At 34.6% G+C, this 21,278-nt stretch overlaps 1 protein-coding gene across 7 annotated transcripts in view; it reads right to left on the bottom strand.

Annotated features, from left to right (window-relative positions):
* MICU3 (mitochondrial calcium uptake family member 3) overlaps positions 1-21,278 on the bottom strand; it is a 61,701-nt gene that overhangs the window by 34,240 nt on the left and 6,183 nt on the right. For all 7 annotated transcript variants that reach the window (XR_010080972.1, XM_063402023.1, XM_063402021.1 and 4 more), the window contains exons 2-7: positions 14,859-15,012; positions 11,191-11,222; positions 10,325-10,403; positions 6,968-7,015; positions 5,550-5,632; positions 535-606 (exon numbers count right to left, since the gene is read on the bottom strand). Coding sequence is in view for 6 of the 7 variants with exons in the window: in XM_063402023.1 (XP_063258093.1) it covers positions 535-606; positions 5,550-5,632; positions 6,968-7,015; positions 10,325-10,403; positions 11,191-11,222; positions 14,859-15,012 (468 nt within the window). In the remaining variant the exon portion in view is untranslated. The remainder of the gene's footprint in view (positions 1-534; positions 607-5,549; positions 5,633-6,967; positions 7,016-10,324; positions 10,404-11,190; positions 11,223-14,858; positions 15,013-21,278) is intronic.

The raw sequence follows: 21,278 nt of genomic DNA, 5'->3' as shown, positions 1-21,278 counted from the left end.
AATCTATTCATATTAATATATTTTGCATTGGTAGTAGGCATTATTTAGTAAGAAAATAAATTTGAGTCTAAAATCTAAGTTCAGTTGCAACATTTCATAATCTGTTTTAAAACTACTAAGCACCAGGATCAGTAGGTCTACATGAACAGCTTCATTTAGCTCTGAAAGCAAGTGTATAACTTGGTCTTCCCACTGAGATCTCTCACTGTTATAGACAGTAATACTGGGTCATTACTATTCACTTTTCCCTAGACTCCTAAACTCCAAATGGAATCAATGCTACTGTCACAACATATACTAAAATATTTAAACACTATTTTTTCCTTCATATAAACCACTTACTCTTTTTTTTCCCAGTAACCACAGTTTAGGCTAAATAACACTTTTTTCTACATATAAAGTTATGCATATTCTTTTAACAATATGAATTTAGTGTTTTAAAAAGTGATCAATGAAATATATACACCCATAATTTTCTCCTACATCAAAAAAAGCAAACGAACTACCAGATGCAACTTTTCTGATTTTACTTACCAGCATTGCACGTTTTTCTTCATCTCCTCTTTTTTCTCTCTTCTCCTTTTTTTTCCTGAAGATCTCTTGGAGCTAAAAACCAAACCATTTTGTTCATATTTAGTGTTCAGCCTGTTTTCATATGCATAACAATAACCTTCCTTATAAGGAACATTACAAATAGTACTACAATGCAGTTCTTCACTGAAATACCAGAGTGTCAATGATGCTTTACTGTTCACATTCATGCCTTCATGCTCCTTCTGTGATTTAAACCATTACACAGAAAGGGGAAAAAGAAATCTTTTTTCTCACAAAGCAAGGGTAACAATTTTATATGGGAGCACAATACTAAGAACGTCCTATTTAGGTGATATGGCCAATATAAAAAGGGGAAGTTCCAGCCTTTTTCACCACCCCAAGGCACAGCCTTTCTTGTCAGGTTCTAATTAGTATCTGTGTGGTTATGTAGTCAGCTGGATCAATCTTTTTTTCATATTAGTTTCCAACCTGATCAGTTTTTAGTCCTGCTGGCACAAGGGAGGGGTAGAAACACCTGGTGGGAGTGAAACATTCCCCTTCAGCAGCAACAAACTACTGCTCAAAACTAATTTATCAAGTACCTTTTCTTTTCAAGTCTGTTCAAAGAATACCTTCAGGTCTCGTAAAATACCCCTTTCACAACTATCTCAACATGAAGAGCTTTAAACATGACTTCTGAGAAAACCTCAAATACAAGATTTCAAACATACAGATTCTTAAGCATATTTATTTTTGTAAAGTCTTCAGAGTGAGAACTGGATTGTATTTATCTTTCTTCACAAGTATCTGTTTTATTTAGGCATTTTTTATTTATAGTAATACCAATTAATGTTCCCAAACCATTAGAAAAAGGTCTCACAGTGTTTAGCAAGAAAGAGCAGTATCAGCTATGATACCATCTAGGTCTCTACCAGAACTTCAGCTTTTAAAATAACTGCATGTGAAAATATCGTACTGTTGCAGGCAGCACGAAAAGGAATAAATCCTGATCTGAGAAACTTGTCCTATCTAAAATATGGTATTTTCTGAACTAAACACCTTGGCATACAGACACAATTGTGGCAGTCCTTTGAAAAGCACAATTTTATCTACCAGAAGTCTGGTAAAACCTGATAATGTAAAAATATGTACACAGAGCTCCACAAGGATTGGAATGTGAAACATTAAGTGTGTGTGATAAATTTTGCAACGAAATTTTCCAAACTAAATTTCAGGATAACTTTATTTCAGAGGAGGCAGATGACTAAGACAAAGGGATCAGCAAGCTTTACTGCAGGGGTATGACAACACTGAAATTAAAGAATTCAATGTTTAGTGATTAAGTAGCAATCACATTTATAAAAACATTTTATAAATTTCCAAAATTGACTACTGAGTTCTGGAGTTTCCTATAAGATAAATATAGACCAGAACATTTTGTGTATGAAAATATGGGATAAATTTACAGACCTTGGCAGATTTTTAATTTTTTTTTTCCCAAACCTACAGGCACAAGTTACTGTAACTTATGCCAAGGAAACAGTCATGATAGGATAGAGTACTACACAGTTTGCAACCCAGAACAATGCAAAGAAAAAAGTTAAATGAACAGAGAGAAATAGAAAGAAAATCCCTTGTGAAAAGTGAAGTGACAAGCCATCAAGCAGGAGAGAAGAGTGGCAGTAATTGAAAAACCAAAAAAAGATCAGTAGAAAGCAAGGCATCCTTGGATACATTTCCCCTGCCACAGAGGCAAAATGAGTAGGATTCTGTTGCATGCATTATTAAAGCCCTTGCTAAACTTCTGGAAATGGATCTTTTGTTCAGAAAGAGTGCTATAAGATACCAGTGAGTGAAAAAAAGTGAATACAAGAAGGGTCTAGGAGTACTTTCATAGGAACATTGTTTGAAACAGGATAATGAGATTGACTGCTGAAGGCAGCAAAAACAAGATCTCCAGTAACAAGGCAACACAATCCTTCTGTTCCCTGACCTCCCCTCTATGATATAAGCAAAGAGGAAAGTACAAACACCATGCAATTAGTTTATAAAAACAATACAGCTGTTACCAGAAAAATTAAGTATTTTTCAACTCTTCACTATACATATTGTTTTCCTCAAGAATCATATAACGTGATCCCTGAACAAAGTTCTTCAAAGTCTCTTTATTTGTAAAACTGAATAGAATTTACTACCAATTTTCAGATAGCTGCCTGTAATTGATGGATAAATATTTTGCTAATGTTGAGGTAGTTCAAATGGCAACTTCTGGACAGTCTCCTTTTTTCGTGCACACAGGGTATGATACATCATATTCAAGCAAGGTGAGAAAAGATGCCAAATGTATGCTCTGGGGCCAGTTCTATCACAGCTACAGGATCACTGAATCAACTTCTATTTTCAGATTTACTTTTATTACACAAAAATCTATCTACCAGTCTATTTTACTCTTTTTCACTGTTTAGATCTAACATTCTAACTTAAGCGTTCTGATCTAATTTTTGAAGGATCACTGACACCTAAAGAAGCAGAGTTGCACTCAAGTTTCACCTATACAATTTGTTAAATACAATCATAGGTAGGGGCCAGTATATCTAATGTTTGAAAATTCTACTTTCTTTCTTTTATCCACCAAGCCTTCTAACAGAAAAAGAATAAGGAGAAACTTTAGCCAGGGATCAAGACAGATAACAAATACATAGCAGGACATGAAGAGGACTATAAAAACATAGAAAGAAAGATGCAATATCCTTAATTAAATGTTGTCCTTGTTTCCCACTTTACATGCTTATTTTATTTCATTTTTAGCATCAGTTTCTGAAAGACAAAGCTTCTTGCTTCAATTTCCTCCCATTTAGGTGTTGTAATGGAAGCCCTTTTTTCTTTTAGAACAAACTTGTTAGCCTATTCCACGACATTGTGTTTAATTGAATCATGAAAGATGCTTTCTTTCTTTTTTTCTTCTTCCTCTATTTTTTCCTTTTGTTGATTAATCCAATGTTTGCTGGTTTGTTCCTCCAACTGGAGGAGATGCTTATTAAGAATTAGCACATACAAGGATGTGTACATTTCATAACAGAATACAAAAAAATGACCAGCATGCCACAATTTGCAAGTGGTGTCATCTTCCAAAGTAAATTTGCAATTTAAGCAGACACGTGTTCTGCTTAAGCCGTGTCACCAGAACAAGCCCACAGATCTCACTTCCCTGAAAAGGTGAATTGGGGGAACTTCAGCATGTTAAGGAGAGTTTCTTCTATATTTCTATTTTCTTAAGGTTAGCATAGTTTATTTGAATCAATTAAGAAACCACACACAGGAAACTAGGGTGTCTTTATTTTCAATAAATTGGGCTCTGATGCTTAAATACATTGTGTCTGTTTCATTCTTTGTATTTTGCTCCATCTTTTTCAATAAGGCACTGGACTTTTTCCTCATGTGTACTCACTGTATTTATTTATAAGCTCAACTACACAAAAATGTATGAAGATAAAATTTATGTCTTTTACACAAATATTTTTTTCCAAATCTGGTTCAACTGTTATAAATGTTTTAATCATTGTATTAATAATCTGTACTTGTTCAGTAGAAAATTAAGGCCTTGTGTAGTCTTCAGAAAGCTTGTCTACACCACTAACCACAAAATTTTAAACGTTAATTTCTAAAGAAATGTCAAAACCTATCTTCACCATAACTGAGTGCTTCAGTGTTATCCCAGACACTGGCTGCCTATGGACACTAACAATTTAGAGATCTCTGGTTTATGGTGCACTTTTTTTTAACATAAAGCCACAGAGTTATTGTAAACTCAGAAGCCCTAACTTTGAATGATCAATTTTCTGCATTTATTTTTTTTTTTTCAAATGATCAATCATTGCATTTATTTAGAATGGCATTAATTATTCCTCCCATTTCTTTTGAAATCAGAAACGAAATTACATGAACATAAATCTAAAATAGCCCTCTTGTTACTGCAAAGGTCATTCTCCTGAACTTGGTGCATCCTACTACCTGAAAACTTATGAAGTATTCAAATTTTAAGATGTAATTATCAGTTTTATTATGATCAAAATGAATATATAGTGGATGATTTAAGATTTTCAAAGATTTTCCCTCAAGTGTCAAATTATTTTTCATTTTCAAATCTCAACAACCTGTGAATTTTTCTTCCAAAGTCTGAGCTTTTTAGAACTGTTTAGATTTCTAACATGAAAAAAATAAATTCTGCTTAAATAATTAGTAAGATGAATTTACAGAACTGCTTTTTCCAAGCAGTAAACAGAGTAAAGCTCTAATTTGAAAAATACTGTCATTCAAATTAGTAATGCAACAACATCTTGGATGCAACCAAACCACTGCCAAGTTCTAGGTATCCTGCCATCTGTTCAAAAGCACGTGGAAATCATTCAGGTCAAATTCAATTTCACTTGTAGGAATATTCTCCTTAAAAAGAACTCACTGAACCCCAGCCTAGCAAATTGCTTCAGCGTATGGATTTATGGGCTAAACTAGATATATATACAGTATGTTTTATTTCATTACAAATCTTGTCCAAAACAGATGATAGTGTCAGGTTATGTCAGTCAATATTTTCGGGTCACTTGTGATTATCAGCAGAATGAATGGCAAAGTGGTCTCCCAGCAAAAGATTCTTTTACACGTCCTTTCATCCTAAGGGCAATTAAATAACTCTGCTAACCACTAAAACAGTTCTATTACTTTAATAGTCTATCTGTGACTACAGTAGCAATTAAAAGATCCAGAATAAAAACTAGAAATAAGCTTTAAAAATAATTACATACTACACTCCTGTGCACTTCAAGAAGGAGCTTCTATTTTCAGCTGACATTATAATAACTATTTATATTAAATAAGGCAAATAAACAATTACAGTCAGTGAAGAATAGCTAGCAATGTAGATAGTATTCTAGTAATCATAATGTGATTATATCAGATGACTACCGACATAATCACATTAGTTTCAAGACTACATCAAAAAGTGCAAATATACATACCACTAAGAATTCCTTTTTGTCCACCATTTCGTTGCCATCAGTATCGAACATGTTGAAAGCAATTCGAAAACCTGCATGTGGCTCTGCCAAAAAAAAAAAAAAAAGCCAAACATTCAATTATTTATTTCCTTGGAAGGAAAGTGAATATAATACTCTAAGAAATTATTTTCCTTCATAAAAGCCAGAACCTCAACTAATTTAAATTAGGATATTTGTGTGCATAGTAAATGCAAATCATAGATCTGAAAAATAGTATAATCTACGTTATTCAAACAGAAGGCATGCTCACAAAAGTAGAAATAGAACATGAAATATTCAAGAATACTACCTCATAAAAGAGTTTTAGTTCATGGGTACAGCCCATTTTATATTACAAACACAGATATTTAGAAAATAAGTTTTCTATGAAAACACAGTGTTCTAAAAGACACTTTAGAAGACTTTGAAAAAAAAGGTACAGAATGCAGCTTCTGGTCAAAGTAAATGTTATGCTGAAAGACACTCAATATTTTCTTGTTTACATGCTTGAAGCCATTGAAATTTGAGATCAGGTTTGAACTTTACATTATTTCTGAAACATGGCGACTTTGAAGGTAACTGTAGGTAAAGCCTTTAGGCAACATTTTGGGGATCCCCACTGATTTACAATATGAATGAATTATGCCAAAAGTTAATTCAGATAACAAAGAAATGATGGAAGAATCATTGATCCCATAGTGGAAGATACTAAGGGTTCAGGGTCAAATTCCAAGTCTGATTCATAATAGGAATCCAGGTCATGTTCAAAAAAATCCCACTAATGAATACAGTAGAAATTATTTAATTACATAAAAGTGAAAGACAAGTAAAATTCTTTGCTTCTTCCCAGAAAACACCTCTTAAAATAGATTAAAAGGTCTGTATCAGGCTTAGTTTACTCAAGTTATTTTACTTCAATTTCATGGGAGGTAGAAGAATAATTTTTCAACTTTGTTAGTGTTTCTGACATAAATACTTTATATTTTACCATTGGCTCTTTGATTTTACCTATTATTCACTAACTGGTGAAACAAACCAGCAATAATGTTTATCTTTCTGTTCTCCCTATATTGTGTCCCTTATGAACTTTAGCAAATTTAGCTACAAATGTTCTATGAATTTCAAACAAGAAAATAAATTTAAACTCTTAACTGAGTTTTAGCTGAAGCGTATGGCACAACTTCCTCAACAGCCACTAAAAGGTATTCTAGATAATAATGCATTTAAATAAAGCATAACACAAGATTCCAAAAGGGCAGAACAGGTTCAGAGGGACACAGAGATGTATGGTATAGTTGTTCTATTTGCAGGGATGGGAAGTGTAACTTAACACACATCAACACATTCAGAGCTTTGAAACTGTAAGGAATCTTTTAGACTTTTTCTCTAAAAATACTTACTTGTTAAAATACATAAGAGGAATAAATATTCTGTGTAAGATATCACGCCTGAAGACAAAAGAAAATTATGCCATGTTAGTTTCACCTTTTCTTCACATCCTAAACTTGAAAATGCTAAATCTGTATGTAAGGAGAATTTTTGTACATGTGCATATGCATATTCATACTTGTATGCATGTAACTGTTGAACCTGGTCAATAAGTTATTTGTTGACAATATTCATCTACAGCTCGGGGCTTTTTGTTCGGGTTTGTATTTTAGGGGAGGAGTACTTTAAACATGGCAAGTAAATCGACAGTCAGTGGAGCAAGGCTCATTAAACAGAATCTGGATAGACTCTTAAAAGCTAATAGAAGTGATTTATTCAATTTTCTTCCCAAAAACCCCACCAGTAATTCATGATAATACTCTTTAACAGTATGAAAACATTTACTTTGAGAACATTAAAAACGCTTCCTCCTGATACACACCATTTGAATACAGTTCTTGACTTTATTAAGTGTTTTGTAAGTGCATGTGCTATATTAACTGAAAACTTCATGTCATGGGGTTTTTTGCAAGTTTACAAAAGGGAAGCATGCTGTGGAATGGCACTTCCTTTTCTCTTCAGAAGTGATGAAGGCAAAATTTAAATTAGAGCTGAAGCCAATACCCAAATAATGTCTAGTACCATAAGTTGTACTTGTGCCTTTCTAGCTCTACAGTAAGGGGTAAAGAGACAACCTTGCAGAATGTCCAAGGCAGCAATGAAAAGAAGCATCTCACAGTTCAGTAAGAATGGAAAACAATGGCTTGCAGCTCTCCCAAAAGCCCTTAGCTCCAATGACCTTTGAGTCTGAACTAGGAAAACTTGTTCCTGATTTCTAACAAATTGGTTTTGTCTTTCCTCCAAAACCAGAAGCGTTAATTCAGTCCATAATATTAGATTATTTCAAAAGAGTGAAAAAAAGCATTTAGATGCCTGAGAGTAAAGATCTATCAGCTAGGATTTTCAGAAGTTGCTGGCTGTCTCCTTGATTTCAGTCCAAGTCAGGTGCAAAAGTTTTTCCAAAAATAGGCACATCTTTGGATGTTTAAATTTAATCTTCTAAAATCCGACTTAACTGAGTATGTGACAAGCTAGGCAAGCAGTCATCTGAATTTTTTTTCATTGAAAACCCTGTACAATTAAAACTAAAAACATTGTATCAATCATGTGGATGTTACTTCCATTATACTTCACATCCCATCTTTTGATCCAAGAGCAAACATAATTTTTCAGAATCAGTATTTTATTACTGCTAGTAGATCTAATTAGGAAAGTTACTACAATTTCTTAACACCACCTACTCTTTTTTTCAATTTACGCATTATTGAAGATTAGCAATGATTAAATACAGGCATTTAAGTAACACATGCTCTATGCTTTATCTTCTTGATTTTATACAGCATCTTGCAGAAATTAAGTTTTCAAAGGCCTGCTTGAATCTGTTTGGACAAGCACCTATCAAGAAATCAGATACCTCAAAGGTTCTCATTCAGTGATGGAAAACATTCTTTAACAGCCAGTCAATAAATGTAAATATATATTTTTGGGTTTTTTGATGGCACCTTCTTTGTTGTAAAACAGGAAGAAAGTGCAATTGTCAAGCAGTCCATCACAGGTACGAAGAAAGCAATGTAAATGGCCTTGAAAGCCTTCTCTGCTTTTGTTTGTACTGGCATATTGTAGTTGCAGACAGATAGTTCTGGCTGATTGCTCTGAGTGTGATGGGAGAGAGGCTCTGAAATGATGATTGAAGGGGAAGAAAAACCTACACTAAGATCAGAAAGAAGGGGGTTACTCAAGGGTAAAACATAATAAAAACATAAGGTCAATGGGCATAAATCTGCGTGCCTCAGCTGAATTACATAAATCCATGGCAAAATAAATGCACATAGGCTTTTGCTACTTGCTGCATATGTGCATGTTTTTAAAAAATATGAGTAAGAATCAAAAAAATAAAGACTAAATTATAGCTAAGGAGACCTGGATTCTATTTCTATTTCTTTCACCAATTTACGCTATCAGTCATAAGACCCATCATATTTTCTTACATTTTCTACAAGACTGGGCAGTAGAACTCACTTTTTTATAAAACATGCTGAAAAGATATTCAATGACTAAAGCCTAATACTAATTTTACCATCTTATTTTGACAGTTTGAGTCCTACCAATTCCATCAACTTCTGCAGAACTCACTGGCAGCAAACTGGAGTAAGGTACCGTTGAATCAAGACTGTGCATGTTGCAAACATTTTATTACAGACTTCATAAGCAACATCTAGATACATTGTTTAACTGATAAAGTATTGATTTAACAGATTCTGAGGCTGAAGTTTTATGTAATTAATATTTCAAAAGTCAGCTGTTCTGACCATATAGAAAGCAGTCTAGAGCAAAGAAGTACACTGAAATACAACGCAAAGATGTGCCAATTTCTGCCTCTCTGGAGTGCTGGCTGCAGACTCGGAAAAAATCTGAGAAAGTATGTCCGTACTACTTACTCCTTGAATAAATTTGAGCTGTATTTGAGTTATATTCATCAATTACATGCATATATTTGATTGGAACTCTGTTGCTGGTGTGCTTATTTTAAATACCCATAAAATGTATTTCTTTTGTAACAAGTACTTGTGTCTGCTTTTGAGAATATTTCAAACACACCACCACACCTTTGCCACTCTGAATATAAGCAAAGAAATATGTGGAATACTTATCATAAATAGCTTTTAAATGTCTGTAAAGCCATCATTATTTTATTTCCCTGTTTGTTTGTTGTGAAGTGATAGAGGCTATTAAGAAAGAAAAAAAATACAACAGAGGAGACCAGACTCTTGGCTCTTCGCTTACCAATAGTGTGAGTTTTAAAAGCTATCAAAGACCTCATCTGCAGAGTTTAAAGGAATATATAACATTTCTGAAACTGTCTCTTGGTGCTGTGTACAAAATGCTTATTCAGTGATATAAGATACCATTACTGTCTTTAGAAATAATCACATTACTGAACCTATTGAAAATAAGTAGAGATATTGTTTCTTTACTGGAATATTCTGTCTATAGTCCAGAGATCATTCATGGCAACAAACTGAACCTGAAATATCCAAACATTAGCTTAACAGACTCTGAGTCCCAAATCACTTCAAGAGGGTAGGTGGAAGATGGCATCATTAAAACACTCTAGAGATTACATGGAACTTTTCCATGCTGTAAAATGTAGAAAGCAACAGCAATTACTTTTTTTGTTTATAAAAATATGACTCAGATTAAAGTACATCATCATAAAAAAGTTAATAGAATGATAATTTGCTTCAGGATGATAAATTCTCCTCAATCACCTTTCTCATTAAGGTTACGGAAAAGTTTGGATGATCCTTTCCAAACCGGTGGTGTCTCCATAAGGATCTGATTCAGTTCCTAAAAAATAAAGTTTAAAAAAATTTAAAAGCATATATTTTAGTATTTAATGAAATAGTTAATAGATTATGATTAAATTCTAGAATATCAGTATAAAAGACAAGGAACTGCATGCAAATCTACCAGTTAATTTAACTTCAGTTACCACAATGATTTTGGAAGTACTCAAGCACTCCATAAATTTTTGCACACACGATTATTGCAAGAATTACTCATCTGCATGAATACTAAGTGTTTGCTGAGCTGGAGAGAGACATGCAATGTATTTGTGGCTGAAATAACTCACCACTGCTCATATAGACTGAAGCCAAGGATAAGTCCCCTGGATTTCAGTAAGGTTTTCATACAAAATCCAAGCAAGTGTTCTTTTAAAACGCTCGACCTGAACTAAAGCAAACTTCACCATGAATGTGAATGTACTTCACTTAAAATACAGGGAAACAGAGTCTTTTTGCAGTTATACAAATGAAAAAAAATAAAATAAGGGGCACTTAAACACCACAAAAGGGAGAGAGTGGCATAAATATTTCAGGCAGTTTTGGATATACATATTACACCTAGACACTAAGAAGTGCAGTCAGATACTGAAGGAGAAGCTGATAGATGCTTGAGAAAGTCAGTAAATCCAACAAAACGGGCACAGCAGCTAAGGTATCTGAGATTCTGGATTCTGCTGAGTCTGAAGTGACAAAAATGAAGAAACTACCTGTGCCTCTACAATTACATCACGAACAAAATCAGCTACCACAATGCATAGTTGTAAGACCACAGAGGAGTTATTGCTCACCTGCTTTGAAAGGGATCGCCACTTTTTAGCATCTGCAACAAAAGAGGAAGTTATGAATGCACAGAATTTAGTTACACCAATGTGGTGTCACAAAAACTGGACTACAGCTATACTGTGTTTTCTAGACAAAGAATTATTTGCCTTACTTCATGAATGTAATTGTCTTTATGTTATTAAAAAACCCTTTAACTTAATACATACCTAAAGTCCTAACTTTAAAGAACCAATTCAGATGTAGTTTTTAATCCAGCTCAGCTTAAATGAGGGAAAAGACTTTCAACCTCCAAAATATATCCTTAAAACATTTAACAGGAAATACAGGGCATTCTTGCTAACCTCTGGTATCGATGTTCTGAAGTGTTTATTTAGTAACAGTACTATTAAAATGCTAATGGTAAGGAGACCTAGATTATGACCCTTGCTTCATGGACTACTCATACTTTTTAAAGCCAATACAGAAAAAAAGCCTTTGAAACTACACCAAGTGCTAAGACATCCTTCATCCTTTCCTACTGACTCAGATTCCTTTCCAGCTTTTGTCAGGCTCAATTCTTTGGTAGTTATAATTGAACAAGTGTTGTCCATAAGCATTCAAGAATTCAAAACTTGAGGTTCTCACGACACCTCCTTCTCAAGACAAGTATTTGCACAGATTCAACATTACGATAAGGTATTGTGAATATCAGAATTCACAAAGGTCCAGAAAGCAGCATTTTATGTGGTCAAATACATAACTTTTTGGTGGTTAAAGGCTTCTTTTTATAGAGCAAAACATGCTGTGTTGTTAGAAATCGTTTTTTCAGTGAATTTCATGCTCCCTGAATAATTAAAACAATACACAAGCTACCCACTATGGTCTTTCATCAATTCACGGTTAGAAACTGACTAAAATTTTAATTTTACATCTTGGTAAAAGTTTACACTGAGACTGTTGAGAAATCCCATTCTAACTATGGTGGAGTTATACAACATATAACATGACCTAACAGATTTTCATAAACTTTTCAGTTTAAGTCAGGTCCCCTAAAACAATCTCATTTGCTATATAAATTAATGTAGGTTTATGCCTACCATAAAAAACTTGGAGAATAAATATATCTAATTATCCAATCAGATAATTTCCCAGTCTCATACGTTACATGCATATTTTCTTTCTGGACAAGTCAGTGAAGATTTATGTGTATACATATACATATACACTTCTTACAGCTCAGTATTAAGCTGAATTTACTATAAGTAGCACTAAGGGTAAAAATATATTTCATTCTTCTCTTAATTTGCTTTTTCAATACATAATCACATATTCAGATTATAAAAATGTATCAGGAATGACTCTTAAAAATAATGTATGTTCCCAAATGAAAGCTTGCACCATAACAGCAGAAGCAAGTTAATTACAGCATTTATTTTGTATTTTTTGTAATAAAAGCCTGGAGTAAAAAGTTATATTTTATAAAAGAGAATATACTCTTACCATATTAGTTAGTGTTTAATCAAAAAAGGAAGTGAACACCCTCTTGACTTTTGTAGGGTTTACATGATTTCTAAAGTAAATCAGTCACAATAGATGCATTCACTCCATCACAAATATCATTCAGGACTAGGATTATTAGCTTTTCTATAAAGCAGACATACAGAGCTTCTATTATTATACTTCAAAGGGCATTTTTGCTTTTTGACATAACTCAAGACCTTTCTAGTCTTCATTCATAAAAATCCCCAGGTGTATGTTCTTTTTTAATTATGAAAAATGTAGATGGTCTAGTATGTCAGCCTGAATGGACCCAATTATATACAACTTGCAAGTTATTTGTAAAATGACCCCAAAAAATAAAAAATAAAATGTTTAGAATGTAGTATTAGAAAAATCCCTTCCTTAAATGTACGACTTTCAACAGAGCAAGACAGAAAATTGACTTGCCCGAGAAGAGACAGTGGTACTTTGGCAATGCTGCAGTACAAAGGTTAAAATTACCCTAGTCAGAGATGAGAAGCTGGATGTGGTAATCTGTGGGTCATCTATTTCAACTATTCCTATTTATCAGCCTTCTGTCCCATTGTCCCAGACAACACGACCTGCACTAGAACAAAGTGATCCACTTCTACTTATAATCCTTGAAAATAGTTATGTCAGCCATGTAATCTCTGACACCACAAAACCTAAAAGTCTAACCTAAAGGTTAGTTTTGCTTTTGGTCTCAGAGGTGAACTGGATGAACAAAAAGGATTTTAATAGAAACAAGGTTTGCTACACTGAATTCAGAAGGGTGCTTGACTGTCCAATTCCAGATCTCTTCTCCTTTTCCATGAGACAAACAGAATGTCCTTACAAGCTTAATGATTTTTGGTTTGTTTTTTAAAATCCAAATACTTGCTTTGTGCGAGGAGGAAACAGGAACTTCATTAGCATGGAAGAATTCTAATAGCAAACCATACATATAGTGTGTTCTAGCCAATGAAACTGTCATAGAACAGAGTTAAACAAAATGTTTTAATGATGTCCAGTATATATAGCACAAATGCATCATGACTATACACAGTGAAACCAAACTCCACTAACAAACAAGGGAATTGATGGTGTAAGCAGAGGAAATAGATAAAAAAGTGCTGATGTGCATTTGTATTAACTTGTGTGATAAGCAATCTGCTTCCTCTCTTTTAACTGCAAAGCAAAAAAAAAAACAACAAAAAAAAAACCAACATTTGCTTTCTGGTAAGAGTTTCAAAGTTTTGCAAGTTTTCACCATCTAAGCTCTATCTTCTGTCTTCACTGTTACAATGAGATTATATCTTTAGTCAAAAGTTACAGAAGTTTTGATCACTGATGTGCCATGGCTGAATTCTTTCCTCTTGTTTCATTACTGTTAAGAGAACAAAGGGGAAAAATCCAACATCTGCACAGAATTTTCAGCTTCCTCTGACTGTTTTAGCAGTGCTTTTGACTGTTCTCTATACTAGCTTTGCAGTGTAGAATGAAGAAAGGAAAACCTAAGGTGAGTGATTACACATGTCACACCTGAGCAAAGATATTCCCGTTCCCCAGAAGCTGTGTGCTGCTACCAATGCACTGCAAGCCTGAGGGCCAGAAATCAAACTAGAGCTACTATTTAGTCACTCTTTGATACTGAAAGCAAAGATTTTACCATAAATGACCTAAAGTTGATAGTTAGTTTTTCATTAATTAGCACATAGTACTAACACTGGCAATGTTCAAGTGTAGAAAGTTGATCCCCTGGGGGACTAAAACTCTTACTCAAAGCATGTTATTTAGAAAGCCATGATATATATCTTTAGTGTTTTACAGAATGAGTATGTTGCCTGCTTACAGAGAACCTATATAGAAGAGGAAGCAAGAGTTTTACAGCAATACAGGCCTGCTCAGAAGGAAACTGTCATTGCAAATGGCACAAATTAACTTGCCATCTTTCATGACTGTTGAGCTGTTTGCAACCCTTAAGCCAAGAATGTTTAACTAGCATAGAGATGTTTACAATCTAGTAACAATCAGGATACTGTTTGTATGCATTTGGACACAATTAGAATTCTGAAGATGCAGTACCTTTTTACTACAATCAGAAACAGAAGGAGGAATCAAAAGCAAATGGGAACATAACATGCACCATGGACATTTTCCCTAGCAGTTCCAGCATCATAGAACTCCTGCTTACGTTTGGGTTCATCACTTGTAACAGACTGGATGAAGTCATAGGGAGTCATGTACAGCTGTCCTTCAAATTCTAGACTGGCAAACCTACGAAACCGTTGCTCCCGCGGAGTTGCATAAAGGTGTAAATCTTCGAGGTCTGATCTGTTTTCTGTAACCTTCAAAGACAGAAGGACACAGTTTTAATCTGTGAAAAGGTTCTAATTTACAATTGCCATATTCATCTTAAACTGTAACTATAAAAGTGATAATTCATAAAGTCAAACACATTCAAGTATTTTTCTAAGGTAAGAACTGAAACTGCAACTGGGATTTCGCTGCTATCATTTTCAGTCTTCTACAACTTTAGCAACAATCTCTGTGTATTGAAATTGGTGGTACTACCCAACCTCAGAAGAAAAAAATTCAAAAAGAGAATTTCAGCTCCTGAATCATAGAAGAAGGGGCAACTTTAACTCAAGGAACTAATTGTAACTTCAGCAGGCAGACTTCAAACAACTCTGCCAAAACGATTTCAGTTTTCTGATAGTTCCAGAAGAGAACAGAGTAATATTTTTTCCATATTGTTTCTTAATATAGAGTGCAGCTGTTGATAGTAATAGGCCTCCATAATATATACCAGTGTAAAGCTACCATATCTGGGGGAACTGAAGAAAAGAAGAGCGTAATTATAATTCCAGAGTTACAATATAGCATTAAGTTCACATATCACGAGAGTCTACATCAGGAGTTTCTGGTATATTTCCTATCCAGCTGATTTAATGTAAACTTGGTAACAAAAAACCATAAATGCTCTAAATTCTCACATCTTTCTGTTACACTGCCAGATCTTTAACAGAAAACACATTACTGCTATCTGAAAACTCTTTTTAGACTATAATGAGGCAAGCTCCTCTGTGGAATCATTATCTTGAAGAAAATGTAAGTATTAACATTTTTTCAGAGATGAAAAAACCAACCCCAAACTGTTTCCTAGAAGGAAGAGCAATCATATAGGTAGCTTTTCCCATTATGTTAAAATAGGAATGCAGGATCTTATCAATGAAATCCAACTTGTTCATTATTCCTGTCATTTAACACAGTATTCCTAAAATTCTCCATCTAACTGAAGAACACACAATTTAACTAATATTATGTTTTCTTTTAACAGTTAAGAAAACAGACAAATGCACTTCATTTTTCAGAGAGGCATCTAAACCCAAACATAAGTTGGAAGATGTCTGCAATGGCTAAGAGATAACTGTCCTCAAATACAAACAGAAATTGGTTTTTCAAAACCCTTCCAAGAACAGATTACAGATTTCAGCAATTAGAAGCAAAGACACATTTATACTGAGTAGTCTAAGATCTGGGCTCACTTTCCTTCAGGTTTTCAAACAACATCCTTAAAAAATAAAACCTTGGTGAGACTTCTGCAGTTAAACAAAATTTTATGGCCTCAGTTGTAACTAGGAGATTAAATTAGATTTGTAGAAGAGAAACATCGAAGATGAATGTGTCTAGAAGAGGTCAAACACTTTAAATTTGGGAAAAAAAAAAGGTGTTTTACAGGGCAATCTTACTACTTAATACCTTATCTAGGACATTTTAGCCAGCCTTCTGTACGGACAAAAGACAGTTGACTGTGTATTTCTCTTTCTGCACTGTCGCTAGTACGTTCAAAATCATTGCTCCATGTGTGTATGTGTGAAAATGTTTTGCTTCAACAGACAAACTTGTCATAGAAAGTAAGATTATGAGAAAAGTCGATACAATAATTTATTTTTCAGTAGACTGCTCTACAAATATTCTGCACTTCTGCCTGAGATGCAGCTCTAAACCAGGCCTTCATGTTTTTTATAATTTTCAAATGATTACCAAATTAAATACCGGGAGAAAAAAATAGTTTAACAGCCAAACCTACAAAGTCAACTTAAAATGACAGAAAGGAGTGGAATTCTTTTCTAACACACTCACATGCAAGACCAAATATTTCTGTCCTATCTCACTGAATCTTTTGGTCTTACTAATCCTTCAGCAGTCCAGTGGCATTCAAGCTATGCCTTCATGTGGGAAGTACACAGCTCAGTTATTTTGATACAACTTGTAGTGACATAACTGATTATCCCTGTATTTGACATTTAATAATCTATCCTTTTTTTTTGATATGTATGTTATCACTATTACAAACATGCTTGTGAATACAGTCAGGTTGCAAACATGAGTAATAAAGCAGTATTTCTGCAAAGTCAATTTTCAGAAAAGAAACAGCTTCGAGGCCCTACTACACACACTGTATGTATAACCAATTGTAATCAGTCATAACCAATCATACACAATCATGGAAATCTCTAGATAATTTATCTCTCAAATATCATTTTAGTTTTGATCACTGTCAGTATTTAGAGAGCATGTTGAGATTCTTTGCTCTCAAGAAATTCTCCCTGTCTCAGGTGCTACTGCTTAATATTTCGCTTGAGACGCTCAGAAGAACATTTGCTAAGTTCTCAGACACATATTTCAACATTATCTTAAGGACTCTATGCTACTACAAGTATAACATGCTGCAAACATGGAATTTTAAAGACATGCTTAAAATTTATACATGTCAGTAAAGCCTTAATTTCTGCCTCATTTTTCAATCTAGTTTCCCTCTGACTACATAGCAATGCCAGTATTTCATGCTCTGGCTCAAAATCATTGTAACTTGATATGAATACAGCCTGGCCCCATAAAGAGGAGTACCTCCCTAGAGCCCCAATACCTTGCTTGACCTTGCTCTGGTGCTCTATGTTCACTTTTCCAAGCATCAAACTGGATAAGAGAACTGGTCTGACTGAGAACTTTTCTTTTAGTGTGTTATTTTAAAGCCTAATAGTGCCTGGATCTACCCCACAAAAACAGTTGTTTCGAAACCTGGGCCACAGGAGCCTACAGATTATGAAAGAAGAAAATACCACCTGTTCCAGCAGCAAGCTCCACCTACTCACAAGTGAGGGAAAACTGTGAGCTTAAGCATTATTTCATCCCAAGGAGTAAAAACACCACTTTACTTTGAACTTGGCAGTTTTACCTGAAAGAATCATAACAACTTATTTCGGTTATTGATCCAACATGAACTTAAATAAATGTAACCAAAGCTTAATACGTACTGGATCACTGGTCTATACACTAAATATTCAAATAAAAGCAAAGTTTGGCTGCTGAAGACTCCAAGTACACAATTAGCAAACTGAAAAATAAAACTTTCTTTGGAAATCATATTCTTTTTTATCCAAATTTCTTTTCAGAGCTTTACTGCTTCTCTTATAGTTAACAATTTATGTATCACATAGAACATTTTCTCTTGTATAAAAGCAATAATTACTGGGAAGTAACAAATATTCTAATTAAAAACTAGGACATTCTAAAGTATTACCTCAATTGGCACGTCTTCAGGCATTAAGAAATTAATCTCAACACATAACAATGAAACATGTTCTGTTTTCCCCAATATTTGCAGATGACAATAGAGTGAGGCAAGTGTGAAAATCTTAGTGACACCACCAACTGCTCTTGATCTGTTTATTTCATATTTATGCCCATCTTGGGCAATCTTACTGTAACAATGGACACAATGGGCACATTTCCAGTGAGGAAAGGCTGAGAGAGTTGGAATTGTTCAACCTGAAGGATTCCAGGGACACCTTAGAGCATCCTACCAGGACCTACAGGGTGTCTGAGAGAGCTGGAGAGGGACATTTGACATGGGCACATAGAGGTGGAACAAGAGGGAATGGCTTTAAACTGAAAGAGGGCAGAGTAGGACTAGATGCTAGGAAGAAATTCTTTACTGTAAGAAAAGAAGGGTGGTCAGACTCTGGCACAGGTTTCCCAGAGAATCTGTTGATGCCCTGGAAATGTTCCAGGCCAGCTTGTATGGGGCCCTGAGCAATCTAGTGGAAGGTGTCCCTGTCCATGGCAGGGGGGTTGGGGCACTAGATGATCTTTAAGGCCCCTTCCAAACCATTCTATGATTCTGTGAACAAGACACAGAAAGTCGATGTTGAATACCTCGGGAAGGTACTGCTGGTGGAGTAAACAGGATTCACTAGGTTTCCAATTTCTATTTGAAGTTTCAAGAGCTTATCCAGACTAAATCTCTCTGTGATTAGCAAGTATTTTCAAAAACTTTCATCAAAGCACATCTCTCCGACAAACAAATGAAGGTAGATTTTTTTATGCTACATGTTTATCAATCCTCTTGGCAATCATCTCTACTTATTACTATGATCTTGTATCATGTTACAATTCCCTGCCTTGTAAAAAACAGACATGTCCATTTCCATCACACAGAAAGTCACAAATCTCCTAATAGCAGTTTTACCTTAACTTTAGGCAGAGCTGCTTATCTCTGGTTTACCTGCACATGTACACTGACCTTCTTTGTTATTAGAAATATAGGGGAAAAAAGTTGACAGCTAAAACCAAGAATCTAGCTGGAGACTAGATTATTATCTTTTATTATCTTTTCCCTATTCTCAAAAAATCTTAGATGTTAACAGTTGTAATCAAACAACTCATGGTTATCATCCTTCCGCGCTCCTTCCCCAAACTCTGGCACCTTGTTGCTCCACATTTCACCCCATCCTCCTGTGCCATACTCTTGCAGAAGGACTGCAGAGAGAACACAGCACCTGTTTTTGGTGTTTAAAACAGCTGAAGAGAAAAAATTATGTTGGCCTGTTTTCCTGCTGTTCCCTAACACAGAATTGCGCATACACATGCCTAACTCTCCCATGAAGGATATTTCAAAGCCTTTCTAAAATGGATTAAATAGATTCAACACATATACAAACCACACTTGGGCAAAAGAAACAGAGGGAAACATTTTTTATTGAGAAAAGGTAAGTAAAAATGAAATTGAAGATCAAATAGTAATTTGGCAGGGTACTTCTCTGAAGGGAGAGTATCATTCTTCAACTGGGTGTGCTGTCGTTGTCAAGCTATGCAACAAACATATTCCAAACACCCTAAAATATCTGGGAAAGGCTTTAAAAGTTTCAAATTTATTATGCAAATGAAAATATGATGATAATGCTTTCTCACTAACATGTTTCAAATCCCTACTTGTTGTAATAATACCACCACATGTCACAAAGTAATAGTCCTTTAGATGAAGGTTTTTGTTACAGACGATTGACATTTTAAGTCAATCAACTTTGAAAGCATTCCTTACAGAACATCTTCAGTGACACTCCTCAGTATTTTTTCCCTCTATTCACAGTAAAAATCTGAAGAAAATCTAGGCTTTTTATCAAGCAAATTCAGTGTTTAAAACCCATTCCCATTTTGGGTTCATCTTTCATGTACTGTGTCTATCAATAAAAATCTGATGTTCTCACCAAAGGTCTCCATGTACTCCCTGAAGTTCCTTGAAGCACAGGCTAATCTCTATTTCTGTTCATTCTGTCCCATGCTCATTTTACTGCCTGTCTTACCTTAGAAACATTTCCTTTCAGAACCTGGTATAACATGAATTAACTTGCATGGTCTTCCAGTGAAAACCATGCAGTAACTTTACATTGTCGTAACACAATGCGAGGGTTAACGCAGGGCACAAGCCCACAGTGACACTGAAACAGCTAAAATTTTGCAGTAGTTATGACACTGAACCATCTGAAAATATCAAAAAATGGCAATGATATGGCCCAAATTTTCTGGGAGTAAAGTGCAGAAGACAAAGCAGTACCTCATTACTCTTTTTACTAAAAAAACACAAAAGAAATGTTCCATGTCAAGTGTAAGTCTTGTGTAACATTAGGTCAGTAATAAGTAAGTCTGATTCTATGAAAAAAAATCTAGTTTTCTCATAGAGGTAAGGTTTAATGCCAGATACAGGATCTTTGGAAATTAAAAATGTGATGCCTACAAGCTCTGCAGAAGTAATCTACAAGAATCCATTGTCAAAACCCAGAATAATACTCCAATTCCCAGATTCTGGGAGTATCCACAAAAAATGCAAAATGTTTCACAGAACAAGTAGTTAAAAATATACATTCTGTGTGTGCATGTGAGGCAAAAAGCTCCCCAGTACCACATAAAATCTCACAACTTTATTCCAAGTCAAATCACTGCTCTCTTGCTTTTTCCAACTGACATAAAGGAAAGTCTAATTTAGCTAAAGAAGCCAACATTTACTATTAAAGGTATATTTTGCTTGCAGTCAAAAACCATGTTTTACAGTAGTTTAATCTTTAATTTATATCAAGCGAGTAACTTTCTTTGAATTTTTGTTTGCAAAGTAATCTGTCTTCAATCAATGAGAATCTGTGCAAATTATTAAAATACAAAGGTTTTCAAAGCAATGCTGTTCCTAACTTCCTTCATTTAGATTTGACTTCAGGCTTATTTAATATGCTCCCATGTAGATAAAAGTAGCACAGTTCTGTTTTCATGCTGGGTG

Source organism: Prinia subflava, chromosome 7 (genome assembly GCF_021018805.1).
Source record: "Prinia subflava isolate CZ2003 ecotype Zambia chromosome 7, Cam_Psub_1.2, whole genome shotgun sequence".
In the NCBI taxonomy this organism is placed as follows: Eukaryota; Metazoa; Chordata; class Aves; order Passeriformes; family Cisticolidae; genus Prinia; species Prinia subflava.
Note: the sequence above shows the minus strand (reverse complement) of the source record. Positions and strands in the feature narration are given on the sequence as shown.